This window comes from Brugia malayi, assembly GCF_000002995.4.
Source record: "Brugia malayi strain FR3 genome assembly, contig: Bm_v4_Chr3_scaffold_001, whole genome shotgun sequence".
NCBI classification, from domain to species: Eukaryota; Metazoa; Nematoda; class Chromadorea; order Rhabditida; family Onchocercidae; genus Brugia; species Brugia malayi.
Window position 1 is genome coordinate 2,717,703 of NW_025062477.1, and position 14,297 is coordinate 2,731,999.

Below are 14,297 nucleotides of genomic sequence, written 5' to 3' on the forward strand. Positions count from 1 at the left end.
TCAACACCAATATTTCAGTTAACCTTTTCATAGTATACCGGAACAATTTGACTTATTTATTTTGCCCAATTTTTTCTAATTTTTAATTTCTTGTTGCTCACTTCGTTAAATATTTTCTGCTTATCATTGAGTGTTAGTCATAGGTGTTATGAAGATGAAACTTAAATCTCATTATTTCTTCTCTTATTGTATATGAAGTTTGGGAAGATAAGAAATGTCTTATTAATCAGCTAATTCTGCATAACAATGTGCAAGAAGTTGTGTGTAGAAATTAGACATTTTATTCTCTCAATACTTAAATTTCAGCCATAAAGTTTTACTATTAACTGTTAAAGGCATCGTAGATAAAATGGAAAACAGATTTTTTTTTTTTCTTTTTTAACAATTATAAGAGTTTAGGATGAAAAAAAAAAAAAAAAAGAGGGAGAAGAAAATAAGAGGTAAAAATATTAATTGGTATACTTAGTAAATGCTAACTGCAATAATCTCCAAAATTTTCATTGCAGTTAGCCAGAAATAATTAGAAGATGGTCAAATTTGATAAAAATATTAACTTGTGCACTATGGGATGATGTATGAGAGAAATGAAAAAGAGAAAAGTGATAATGATTATCAATTTCAAAAAATGTTTGAAACAATATTTCCCCATAGAATATTTATCAAAGAGAAAAAAAAAAAGAGAAATTACATGAAGGAATTGTTAACCTGAAAACTACCCATTTTTATTCATCCCATCCTGACAAATAATTATCATATCAAAATTGAATTATATATACATTTAGATTAGTTTAAATTAATGTGCATCATTTCATTGACTGAAAAGATATAACAACATTGATGGAAGTATCAGTAGTAATGATAGAGTAATCCTTTCACGTACGCCATGTTTTGTTGCATCCTAAAAGAAAATTGTGATTTTACTCATTTCTCATTTAATCATTACTTTTTCTATCTTTTAATTTTTTAATTTCAATTTTTGAAAACCAATTGAATTTTTTGCTTGTGTGTATGGTTTTTTTTTTTTTTTTTTTCTAAAAAAATATTAACTGAATTAAAAAAAAAAAAAAGAGATTATCAATTGAATTAATTAATAATAGAGATATTTGCTAATAGAAATAAAAAAATATAATTAAAAAAAAAAAAAACAAAAACCTTTTGTTGTTCAGCTTTTACAATAGTATTAGTATCAATTTCATTATCATTATCATTATCATCATCATTTACAACTACTATAGTACGTTCTGTCATCTCTTGAGCAATGGTTGAAGTGCTTTGATGCTGTAACTTGTTGCTTTCTCTTTCATCATTTTCATCCTAATATTAATTTTCTTTTTTTTTTTTAACTGAATTGATTTAATTTAATTAATTTAAATAAAATTTAGGATAAATTTAATTTCTCACATTCTATATATACATATAATCATTACTTCAATGATAATTAAATTAAAATGCTCCCATTATTCTCCTTATTCAATTCATAATATTATAATCATCATCTATTAATTAATCAAACGAATTTTTTAAATTATCAAAATGTAAAAAATTTAACCGTTTTTTGAATTGTAACCATTGTTGATGACCATTTGACTGATTCATTCTCTTCCTCATTATTTGCTACAGTAGTTTCATCCTCTTCCATATTTTTTGTTTGTTCATCTGTTGAAATTGTTGTTGCTGATAATTTATCATCATCATCATTATCATCATGTTTATCATTATTTTCTATTTCTTCCTCCTCTTCTTGTTCCATAATTTCTGTCTGTAATTAAGAATTAACAAATTAAATTAAATTAAACAAATGAATAAAATTACAAATAAAGAGATGCTGTATTCTTATTAGAACATTTCCGCTTCAATTCTCATTTATTTATACTTATTTAATTAATAAGAATACAACAATTTTGATAATATATTTTAATCTTTACTGTTATTTCAGATTTTAGCGATGTAATATCAACATTTTCTGTAGTAAATGCTACATTGTCCAATGTTGTTGATTCCATTATATTATCAAATTCATTTTCAATTTTAGCAATCGTTGTTTCTTCATTTTCCATTTTCTAAATTCCACTCACATATTCATGAGCAACAGTTAGCATAATTTTTGATGCTATTTTTATCAGTTGAAATCATCTTAAATTATTTTTAGCTGTAACTGTAACAAAATGGCTGTGAAAAAAAAAAAAAATAAATGAATTTAAATTTAAGCTAAAAAATTTTCACATTTTTTCAATCTTTTTTTAAAATTTATTTTTTTTTTTCATTTCTACTAAAAAAAAAAAGAAAAAAGAAAATTGAATTTACCTCTTTTGCTGTATCATCATCATTTGATACATCAATAGTTTTAGTTGTAAATTGTTCATCAATTATTCGTGTTATAATAGCATCATTATTTGTACTAAGCATTTCAGGAGTTATTCTTTCTTCATCCTAAATTTACAGCTACTGTAACATTTACAATTACAACTAAATTTGAAAGTAAGAGTTATAAGATAATAGAAAAATCTAATTTAGCTTATAAAATGTTTCATCCTATTTTTTTTTTTTTTTTTTATAAAATGGAATTTTCACCATATTTTTTTCATTTTCCGATGTTTCTGATATTAATGTCTTGAATTCATCGTTTGTTTCATGCTCTCCAAATGTCTAAAAAAAAAAAAAATGAAAAAGTAAACTGATAAGAGAAACGAAGAATTAATTATGACTGATAAGATAATTGCTTAGGTCTTTTTCTTTTTTTTTTTTTTTTAAAGAAATGATAAAAAAGTTAATACCATGTTGTAATTGGTAGGATTAACAATATATGTACACTGCTGAGGAAGTGATTCTAAATATGTCTTTGTTAATTGTTGAGTACTTGATGATGAATTTAATGCATCATTTTGCAATTGTTGACTTGCTTCCAATACTTGTTTAAAGCCAATATCCTACAAAAATTCCTGTTCATTTAATGATAGTTAATTGAAAATTGATTTTATTAATTTTATAAAATAAATTAATTAATTGTATTGTACTATAGTTTCATCTCAGATTTATTATTGTAACAATGGATATTCTGAAGATTTGTTTATTTGTTTCTCTAAAAATAATTTGAAATGATAATTTTGCAGATGGATAATTTTATGAATTTTTCTAAAAGTACTATAATTCGATTAATTATTGAACAATTGCTAATTGCACCTTATTTTGATTTTCAGTGAAACAATTAAATATTACTTTCAACAATTTATATTAAATTCGCATATTATTAACTTAAATAATATATAATTTACCGTTGAATGCAAACTTAAACAATATATAATTTAATGTTCATCGTATTGAATTATACGAAATTACACTTTTAATTTATTGCATTTAATTTATTTTTTTCTTCAATTCAAATAGATCAAATTATGAACAAAATTAATTTTTAATTAATTTTTCATCTATTAATAAAATTTAGCATACTTTTAAGCTTAAGAAAACATTATAACTAATATTCTGGAAGAAAAGAAAACAAACAAACCCTAAATAAATAACCACTTCCAGCACATATTTTATTAGATTCCACGATGGAACATTTGATGGTACATTCAATCGTACTGTAAATATAAATAAAAGTTACAGTAACTCATTAATACCTTCTATTAATAAATACTAGAAAATGAATAAAGTTCATTTTAAAACATATAAAAAAGAAAAAATAAAATAATTCAATGAAAATTATTTTAAGCACAAATAAACAATTAGGTTTTAGTTAATTAATTATGTAAATATAATTTACTACTGAAATATACAAACCGACAAATTTGTGTAGTGCTATCAGTGATTGCAAATGGATTAACAGGTGCAAATGGTGATGAATCAAGTTGAATTGTAGCATCTAGAGGATGTCCACATTTGTTGGAACAATTGTTGACACTATCAATATCACCTTGATTTCCCATACATTCCTTTACCAATCGAAATTCTTTAATAGAAACTTTTTTTTTTTTTTTTTAAAAAAAAAATTAATTAAATTTTTATTATTCGAATGATTATTATATTATAGCAATAGTACTATAATAAATGATATGATAAGAAATTTACTGAATTAATTAAAATAATACTTTTTTAACTTACCTTCTAATTTATCCTTACATATATATCCACTAAGTGATGTGTTCTTTCTTAATTCTTCTTGTTCATCATTAGTACATGATTGAATACATTTTAATAATTGTTCACGAGTACTGCAATTAAATATTACTAAACATAGGTTTAGCATTTAATAACAATTTAATTTCTATTTCTTGAAGAAACAAAGAGAAAGAATAAGAGAGAGAGAGGAAGGAGGAAGAGAAGTAATCGACATTCAGTTACAGTATCACAAATATTTTTTGCATTAATTCAAATTCTTCCGTAATTCATTTTAGTTATATTTTCAAAGTATTTCTTCGATTGAAGGATGAAGGAACAAATGCACTAATTCTGTGAAATAAGTATTTAACTCTATGAAATAAGAGGTTAATTTATGGTCATCAAAAAAAAATTCTATAATTTCAAGTACCATTTGTTAGCAAACCAGGGACAAATGTTAAACTTTTAGAAGTGTACTTATCAGTAATGCTTAGGAAATAAGTATTTATAAGTTAATAAAATATTTTACAAGTGTAATTTTGAATAAAAGTACAATTTTATCGTAATCTGAATAAATTATTTGATGATTTATAAAGAATATTTTAAAAAGTTTATTGTAACGAATTCATAGTACTCACTAAAAATTATCGATGTATTGCTTTTTTTCTTTTAGCTAACATAATTTTCAAAATTGATAAAGATTGTTAAATTTGAATTTTGTTAGCAGAAATTATATAATATCTGGGAATGCTATAGTAAATTTAATTAAACTGCTTTTCACTGAAGTGCACAGGATTAAATTGATAAATAATTTTAATGCTTTAAATAAATAATAGAGAGATAAACGAATTAATTTTCAATGAAAAACATTGAAAGTGAATTTAAGCAGCTTTTAAATGATTAAACTTTTTCATGATTAAGACGAAGTACAATTTGAAAATGAAAGTCAAAAATAAATTCTCAGAAGGTAATATATAATTCATTCTACATTTTCTTTGTTGTTGTTTTTTTTTTTTTTTTTTTAATTTTTTAAAACTTTTTCTAAAACAATATAATTTATTTCGAGGAATTAAAATATTCCCAAGTATCTCTCAAGAATTAATTGTTTCTTTTCATTTGTTTAAATTTCAAATGTTTATCAGTGAAAACAAAATGTGCAAGCTAACAATTCAGTATAAACGATTAAAATACCGCTTATCATCTCTTATCATCTGATCCATGCTTTATCAGTGCAAACAAAACAGTCAAATATATTTGCATTCGTTAACGATCAAAAAAAAAAAAAGAAAAAAAATATTCAAAAGAAATAGGCAATCTAATGAAAATATTTCTCTTCAAACTATTTAAAAATTATGGAATGAGCATTAAATTTAAAAGTTAATAAATTAGACAAAAAAATTTAAAAGTTTGAAGTCTTTTTTCTTTTGCGTACAAATAAAATCATATGGTTATTTTACAATTTTAATTTAGGAGATGAAATTAAAACTTTTTATAAAGCATTTTTCTATCTGATACTATTGTTCGATTCATGTTTCTTAACATTAATTGCATTTATTCAAAACATTTTTGCACATGTAAATTATACAGTAGCATAGGATTTTAAAAAAAAAAAAAAAACAAAAGAAATATATTTGAAATGATAATTAACTATGAATGGAAGAATTTATCAAAATAAAGAAGCAAAAAAGAAAAGCTATGAAACACAGAAGTACTCACTTGCAGAATTCTTCGATGTGTAGCACAATTTTTCGGAAATTACGAAGATTATCAGCTGCAAAAATAAGTGATCCCTGTTTTAAGCAATCATTAAGACATGCACTGTTTGTCGTTGCAATTGGTTGTGATGGAATTTGAGTCGAAACAGACACTAAATTAAAGTTAATATTAAATTTAAAGAAAAAAAAAAACATGAAATGAATGAAATTAAATGACAACAAACAAGTATTTAGCGCAGCTCTCTTTTTTTTTTTTTTTTTGTTTTTTGTTTTTTGTTTTTTGCAAATTTAATTACAGATCACAAAGAGAAGCAAATCTACTAGTTACTATTAAAGTGTGTACATAAAGTATGATAGTTTTTAGAAAGTTTTTTATCTTTAGACTTATCAAATGATTTCAAGGAATGATAAGAATTGATAAAGATGTGATATACAAAAAGCTAATGCTCTAAGAAATTTTTATAAATATTCAGAATGGTTGATGAACGGTCGGTCCCTTCATAGGAAATACTTGTACTGTTTGTTGTTGATTCATTTATTCTCTCATTTCTCCGTCCGATGTCCTTCAACACAATGACTGTCATCAAATACTAGTGATTACAGCTGACTTCGTTCATCCCTACTAACATTTCAAATTTCAAATCGTTTCCTTTCATGCGTGCATTCAAAGTTCAGATATTTTTCTCAATCTATTTTTTCCTTCTTTCTTATTTATTTTTTTTTTTTTTTGTCTACTACATATCAGCAAGTATTATGTGACAGAGATTGAATGAAGAGATGAATGATGAAAGAAAATAAAATATTCATCGCATGTTATGATGAACAGGAAATAATTTTAATTATTGATAGAAAAATAACAGAAGAAATGAAAAGGACATTGAGGGTGACAATTTGATGAGATACGGTGTGAAGGAAAAATAAATTAGCTAAAATTTGATTTCATAAAGTGTAGAGGAAAAGAATAAACTATTCTTTATTTATCAAATGAAAAATTGATAATTGAAATTATTATCATTATTATTATTTTATTATTATTGATATATTATGAGTGTTAAATAAAATTTCTATTAAAACTAAATGAATTAAAGCAATAAAAGCTCTCATTTTAATAGCTAATGAAAATTTATTCAATATCATTCAGTTCAGTATATTATTGTAGAAAAGTGTGAACTTCTAATTGATTAATAATTCATAGAATACTTTTTAAAATATCTTAGAAAACAAATAAAACTTACCAATTATAGCTGAAACAAGCAACAGAAGGCACCAAATTTTCATTTTCTTTTTCCACGGAATACGTATAAATGATGATAATATCTTTTGATAGTTTGTTTTCCTTCTATTGTGGTTTTCTTGATATTACTATTCTGTCAATTATCTAAACAAGTCTTTAGTTAAAAATGTGAAAAAAATAAATGAGAAGGAGAGAGAGAGAAACAAAAAACAAAACAAAACAAAACAAAAAAAAAAAAAAAAAAACAAGGCAAAAAAATATATTAAATAATAAAATTTATACTTAGTATTGAGTATTTGTTTAATATAAAAGACTTATTGAAAAAATTTATAAATTTATTTTGTATTATTTAGCTGAACTTTTTTCACATTTTAATGATGGCAAAAACAATGAGACATTAGATAGGTTATTTGATTGCAACGAACGTCACAAATTGCCTGATACTATCAATCACCAATTATTTGTATGAATTATTTGATAGTAATATCACATTAATCAAATAAACCATAAGAGAAAATTTTGAAATCAGATTGAATTTCTGCCATAAGATGCTATCATACTGTAGTATTTCATACTGTACTCTACCGTAATACATCATTGTAATAGTTATGGTTTAATTTGTTTAGTTAGGATTAAAATTAAGCGATTAAATCGTTTGTTGAAATTTCTATGGAAATAATAATCACTGATGAATAAGTCATTCCATTAGGTTAAGACATTTCAAAGAGGCATAAAGTTCATAGGTCATCTAAACGGATAGTAGTGCTTAGTCTAAATGAGATGATATAAGCCGATAAAAATTTATTAAATTCAATTGAAATTCCATAAGGAAGGAACAAATGCATGCACTATTTAATTTGGTTCAATCGGATGGTTGAATGGTTCCGATCACTATGAAAACTACCTGTGCGGTAAGGTGTAATGGGCGTGGTACAGGTGTGCTTATTTGTTCATCAGTGTATATATGTGTGTATGTGTGTATGTATATGTATGTGTATGTATGTGAATTTGTGTATGTGTGTGTGTGTGTGTGTATGAAAATATATTCTGCTGGAAATACCTACTTTTTTTCCATTTAAAATTTCATAACTTCGATTTTTTTGTTAATTAAATTATTGTGAAATAATTTTTACTTGTTCTTCGTCCTTCTCTTTCTTTTCATTTCTGTTTTTTATTTAAGCTATCGAATCTCTTTTCTTCTCTCTTCTATATTCTCTTTTAAATCTTTTCTCTTTTTTTTTACAAAAAAAAAAAGACTTTTTATTTTTCAAAATATAAGGACATTTAAACAGAAATATATTTTTTTCACACTGATATCATCATTAAATCATCTATTCTATTTGATGGTAAAATAGCATTTCTTAATGAAAATGACTTGCGTTTTTTTTTTTTTTTTTTTTTTTAAATTTAACTTGACAACATTTTATCTTTATGAATAAGAGAGAAGGAAAGAGAGAGGGAGAGAGAGAGAGAAAGAAAGAGATAGAGAAATGATATATTTAGGAAATTAGCGATGACCCAAACATGGCTCAATTGTCATTTGTCTCCTGATAGCACTACAGAATTTGCTAAAAAATTTAACCCATAACATTTAGCGCATTTAGCGCATGTTTTATTCATACAACAATGATGTCCGTTAAATTCGGTAAGCGGTAAATGTATACTACAACAATTGACACTACACTACCAACAAATATTAGAAGATAATAAATGAAGGGAGTAATTAACATAGCATACTGTTTGTTAATTACTTTAACCTTAACCTGTTTCGCTTCTCTTTTATCAAAATCATTACAGAAGACTGGAAGAATAGATGTAAAGCTGTAAAAATGACTAAATTAATTTTCCTTTTACTTTTATTACCGTAAAGAAAATTTTTTTTTTGTAATAAAAATTGTCTAGAAATTAATGGTATGACCAAAATTAAAGTTAAATTTTTTTGTTAAAAAGATATTTAATAATTAAACAATAATAACGGAAGAAATCAACATTGATATCATTTTAATATTAACTACAACTAATTAACTGTTGTAGGATAAGTCTAGTTCTGCAACATTTGCGTTGATAAGATAAATAAAGTTAAATTAGAATTTTAAATTAATAAATACTACTGATATAAAATTTATGATATCACTTAACTTCTGTCTTCATTTTCTTCCTCTTTTATTTTTTTAAATAAGTAATCTCAAAGATTAATATTGTTTTATCATTTCCTGTCTAACATTATTAGTAATCTAAAGATGTATTATGAATAATAAATAATTTAATTTTAATTATAACATTTATAAGAGACTAAAATTTTTCTAAAAATTTAAACATTTCTTTTCTGAAAAAAAAATGAAATTTTTTTAAAAAAAAAAAAAAAAGAAAAAGGAAGTATATCCTGATAAGAAAAAGTGTAGACTGATTGATATTTATGAATATCATTCTATAAGTACAAACATTTGATTGAAATGGAAGTATGACATTCTCGATAATAAATCATTCGTATCGATAAAGAGCTCACATAGTGGGTGTAAAAAACAGGAAAAGAAAATGAAGTAATTTTGCTATGATATACAAGCATCTTCCACCAATTACATAACTACTTCTACTCTTCTTTTTGCTCCACCTTTCCATTTCTTTTTATTTCAAATTAAATTTATTTCCGTATTTTTCTACTCTTAATTTCAAATTTTTGGAATTTCTTTAAAAAAGAAAATTTTTTCTTTTTTTTTTTTAGTTGATATAATATATGAATAAACAAATTTCTTTTACAATAATCTATCATATAAAGTGCAATAAACTATAATCTGAATTATATATACTTCTGCACCATGAAATGAAATAATAAAAGTTTACTTTGTTTTGTCTATCATTGTGTCATTTCCAAATTTATATAAGTATGATTAAAAAAAAAAAAAAAAAAATTGAAATTAAAATGTTTTTCAAATTAAATTATGACAATTCTACCGTAATTTATCAATAGTTTTTCCTGTTTTTACCTGAAAATTCTTGTCAAGAATGGAAAAAAAAATAGTGTAAACTAGCAGCTTTATCGTTCTTTTTTTCTTAAATTAAAGTAAGACTGATGATTATGTAACAAAAACTAACAAGATATAACTTTGTGAACAAATAATTAAATTTTTACTTAATAATTAAAAAAATCAAATCAGTTAATCAATCGTACAAATTGAAAAAAACTAGCAGAAAAGAATATTTAAATAATGGTGATAAAACAGTGATATTGTCTCATTCCATGACGACAAGCAAATTATAAGTAAAGTTTAAATAAATGATGGCAGTCATACAAAATTATTAGTCTCTTTCCACCATAATTTTAGAAATTCATTTTGATAAAAAATTGAAATTTACATCAAATTAACATAAGAAAAATTAGAAAAGAGTGAAAATGCTATTGGAATCTGATCATTATAAGAATAAAAAAAATTTTTTTTTGGTTATAGTTTTATTAATTTTAATGATTTTAAGATTCTATCTATTAATTAATGTGAAAATTATGCTAACGATAATAATAAATGATAATACTGGCAGTAGCAACATTCTGTGACAACGGAAATGATAACACTGATAATGTTGATAATAGTTGATGTGATAATGCTACTGCAATAAGACTTTGTAAATGCTTAAATCGATCAAATCCAACCAATTAATTTAACTATTGTTTAAATTAATAATATTTCGAGATGGATAATAATAGTAATAAGAGCTCTCAACCAGTGAAGATAATGAAGATTGAATGATAAAAGAGAGTGCGTTGTTTCCTCGCAATTTTCGTCCTTTTTTCTTTTTTAGAAGAAAAAGATAAGAACTTAGAATTGTGACATAATTCGGTAACAAAGTTTAAAAGTCATTACTAATAAAATAAAATGAAAAGAAGAAAAAAATTTAACAAATGATTTGGTAGGTAATATTTACCTACAGCAAAGTATTTCAGTGGAATTAAAATAAATGATACGGTGTCAGAGCAAACACCTTCAATAATTTCACCTGTTTTTCCTTTTATTTCTATTAAATTTAAGTCGTAGCAATATTTTTGATTTTTTGATTTTAGCCTACCAATTAAATATTTGAATAATTTGTTATTTTTGCACCTTTCCCCCTTTTTTTTTTCTTTCCACCTTCTTTAGAAAATTTTGCTAATCATTTAAATTATTTTGCTTAACCTTTCTAAAATTATTGATATGTTTTTGTAATTCTTGTTGACCAATAATTTTTATTTAGACATATATTTCTTCTCATTTTTTTTAAAAAAAAATAATTATTGTATTGTTTATTAACAAATTTTTGTTTATCATAATTGCTGTTTGTTTATGATTTTATTGTTTCTTTTTTTTTTATTAGAATAAACAAAATTCACTTACTCATTTAATTATATTATATTTCTCAATAAAATTAATTACCTAAATTGTGTACATAGCCATTAATAGTTAGATGCTATTTATCATGATAACTAATTCATCTATCATTGGAAGTGATAAGATAGTTTAATACAAAATTAAGCACAAAAAATTGGCTGAAGGTAAATGAATGATAATTCATCTAACCACTGATTATTTAACATTTTAATTTAGAGAAAGAAATTAATTGTAATTTCAGATCAAATAATATTAATCCTACCACCTATCATTTATCAGTTAAATTTCACAATATACTAAATTATTCGATTAAACAAATAAGTTTTATTGATATATCTATCTAAAATAAAGCTAAAGCTTATCAACCTATATCTGGGAGTTCTTATCTCCTCCTAATACATGCATTTACTATAAAACAAAGCAGCTATTTAAAATGATAAATGTTAAAGAAGCGAAATATCTTCTGTCAAATTTTCTCATAACTTGTAGCTTTTATTTATAATTTTGAAAAACTTGGCAAAAACAACCTCTCTATGGGAAGTGAGAATGACGGGTAGGGTTGAAATGATAGAGGTATGGGGACGGGGAGGGGAAATAGAAGAGTGATAGCTTCCGAGAAATGCTATATTATTTATTTCTCCACTGTACCTCTGTAAAAACAGGTTCCGATAGAATGAACAAATTCTCATAAAAGCAGTCTGAAGTGCAAAATGCAAGAAAAGAATCAGAGATGAGCACGGGGGATGGGGGGGGGGGGGGGAGGACAGGGGACAGGGGACAGGAGAGGAGGGACAGGAATAAGAGAGAAATTGAAAATGTATGATGGCTTCGAGGTAACGCAATTTTTGGATTGTCACATCCTACATCAAATGCTACTAATAATACTTTCTTAATAATTAAATATTCGTGACAAATGATGAAATTCAAATGAGAAAAAAATTTTAAAAAAATGTCATTGATAGAGAAAAAAGAAAAAAATCAAAGAGGAAATTAGTTAAAGCATATAATTTTCTTTTTTTTTTTCTTCAAAATGATAACAATAGCAAGTTTTTCAACTAAATCAAATAGTAAATGAAATTTTCTGCTTTTCTTATGCAATGTTAGAGTTTAAACAAATCAAAGTTTCTTAAATTCAAAAGTTTTAATAAAATATTTTATGAAACATGTGATAGAATTAATTAAATTTAATAATTACCATGGTTTTCTTTTTTTTTTTTTTTATAAATGAATCAATTCTTTATTTATTACATTAAATTTTTCATAAAATTATATCAATTCAAAAAATTGAATTAATTAATCAAATTGACTAAATTGAATTAATTTAATGAACTATTTTTATAGTATGCCTGAATGCTTTATCAGGAAAATTTGAAAAATTTCAGGCAATAAAATTTCTAAAAAATTTCAAATTTACCAAGAAATCATCTAAAACTCATCAGAAACTTCTTGTAAAAAAAAAAAAAAAAGTTGGATGAAAAAACTAAAAATTTCAAATGTTTTTTAAAATATTCTTTTCAATTATTAAATTTAATGCATCTGAAAGAGTTCATTTAACACTTTCACTTTTCATCTAAGATCGCATTAGTAATTCTTGTAGGTAAAATATTTTTGAAATAAAAGGTTTGAAAAATGTTTGAGTGATAATGATCTCTTAGGTCATTTCCGCCTGTGCTTTTTTTTTTTTTATTAAATTGACATGAAAAGTTCAAAAAAAGTTTTGCTTTCCTTTTTTTTTTTTTTGTATGAAACGTTGCAAAATCAACTTTAAGCCAGTTTTCAAATAAATTCCAATATATTTACTCTAAAATTAGTTCTGCAAAAATAAATCATATTTTTCTCCATGAAAATAAAATTTTTTTTTTTTTTTTTGATTGTTAAACTTAGTTTTTAACTCTTTCACTGATTAATAATAAATCAAATTTATGTAAGCTATAATAGATTACAGGAAAAAAAAAGGATTGGATGATAATATTTTTTAGAAAAAAAAAAAAAAAAAAAAAAAAACTATAAATGAAATTAATTTTACTAAATCTTAAACTATTCCAAAACTGTCGAAATATCTTACAGAATTCATCATATATACAAGTGAAAAGTAAGGAGTTTCAACAAATATGAAATTAGTCACATAATAATAGTAATAAATAACTAATTAATTATTGTAATAACATAATAATAATAAATAGTTAGTAACAATAATAATATCATTCATTATTAGCATTATTTGTCAACTATTTCATAAATAAAAGCATCAAAAATAACAAATAATAATAATAATAATAATAATAATAGTAATAACAACAATAATAATATAACTAATTAATTATTGTAATAACATAATAATAATAAATAGTTAGTAACAATAATAATATCATTCATTATTAGCATTATTTGTCAACTATTTCATAAATAAAAGCATCAAAAATAACAAATAATAATAATAATAATAATAATAATAATAGTAATAACAACAATAATAATATAACTAATTAATTATTGTAATAACATAATAATAATAAATAGTTAGTAACAATAATAATATCATTCATTATTAGCATTATTTGTCAACTATTTCATAAATAAAAGCATCAAAAATAACAAATAATAATAATAATAATAATAGTAATAACAACAATAATAATAATATAACTAATTAATTATTGTAATAACATAATAATAATAAATAGTTAGTAACAATAATAATATCATTCATTATTAGCATTATTTGTCAACTATTTCATAAATAAAAGCATCAAAAATAACAAATAATAATAATAATAATAATAGTAATAACAACAATAATAATAATATAACTAATTAATTATTGTAATAACATAATAATAATAAATAGTTAGTAACAATAATAATATCATTCATTATTAGCATTATTTGTCA

At 23.2% G+C, this 14,297-nt stretch overlaps 1 protein-coding gene across 1 annotated transcript; it reads right to left on the bottom strand.

The window, feature by feature from the left end:
* Window positions 1-808: 808 nt before the first annotated feature.
* Bm8924 (Uncharacterized protein) lies at window positions 809-7,091 on the bottom strand (the record flags this gene model as incomplete). The annotated part of the gene is made up of 12 exons (XM_043079807.1): window positions 809-898; window positions 1,153-1,278; window positions 1,550-1,759; window positions 1,926-2,060; window positions 2,305-2,430; window positions 2,572-2,646; window positions 2,775-2,927; window positions 3,506-3,581; window positions 3,781-3,949; window positions 4,102-4,211; window positions 5,815-5,965; window positions 7,049-7,091. The coding sequence occupies 12 exons, from the start codon at window positions 7,089-7,091 to the stop codon at window positions 809-811; spliced, it is 1,464 nt and encodes a 487-aa protein (XP_042935741.1).
* Window positions 7,092-14,297: the final 7,206 nt, after the last annotated feature.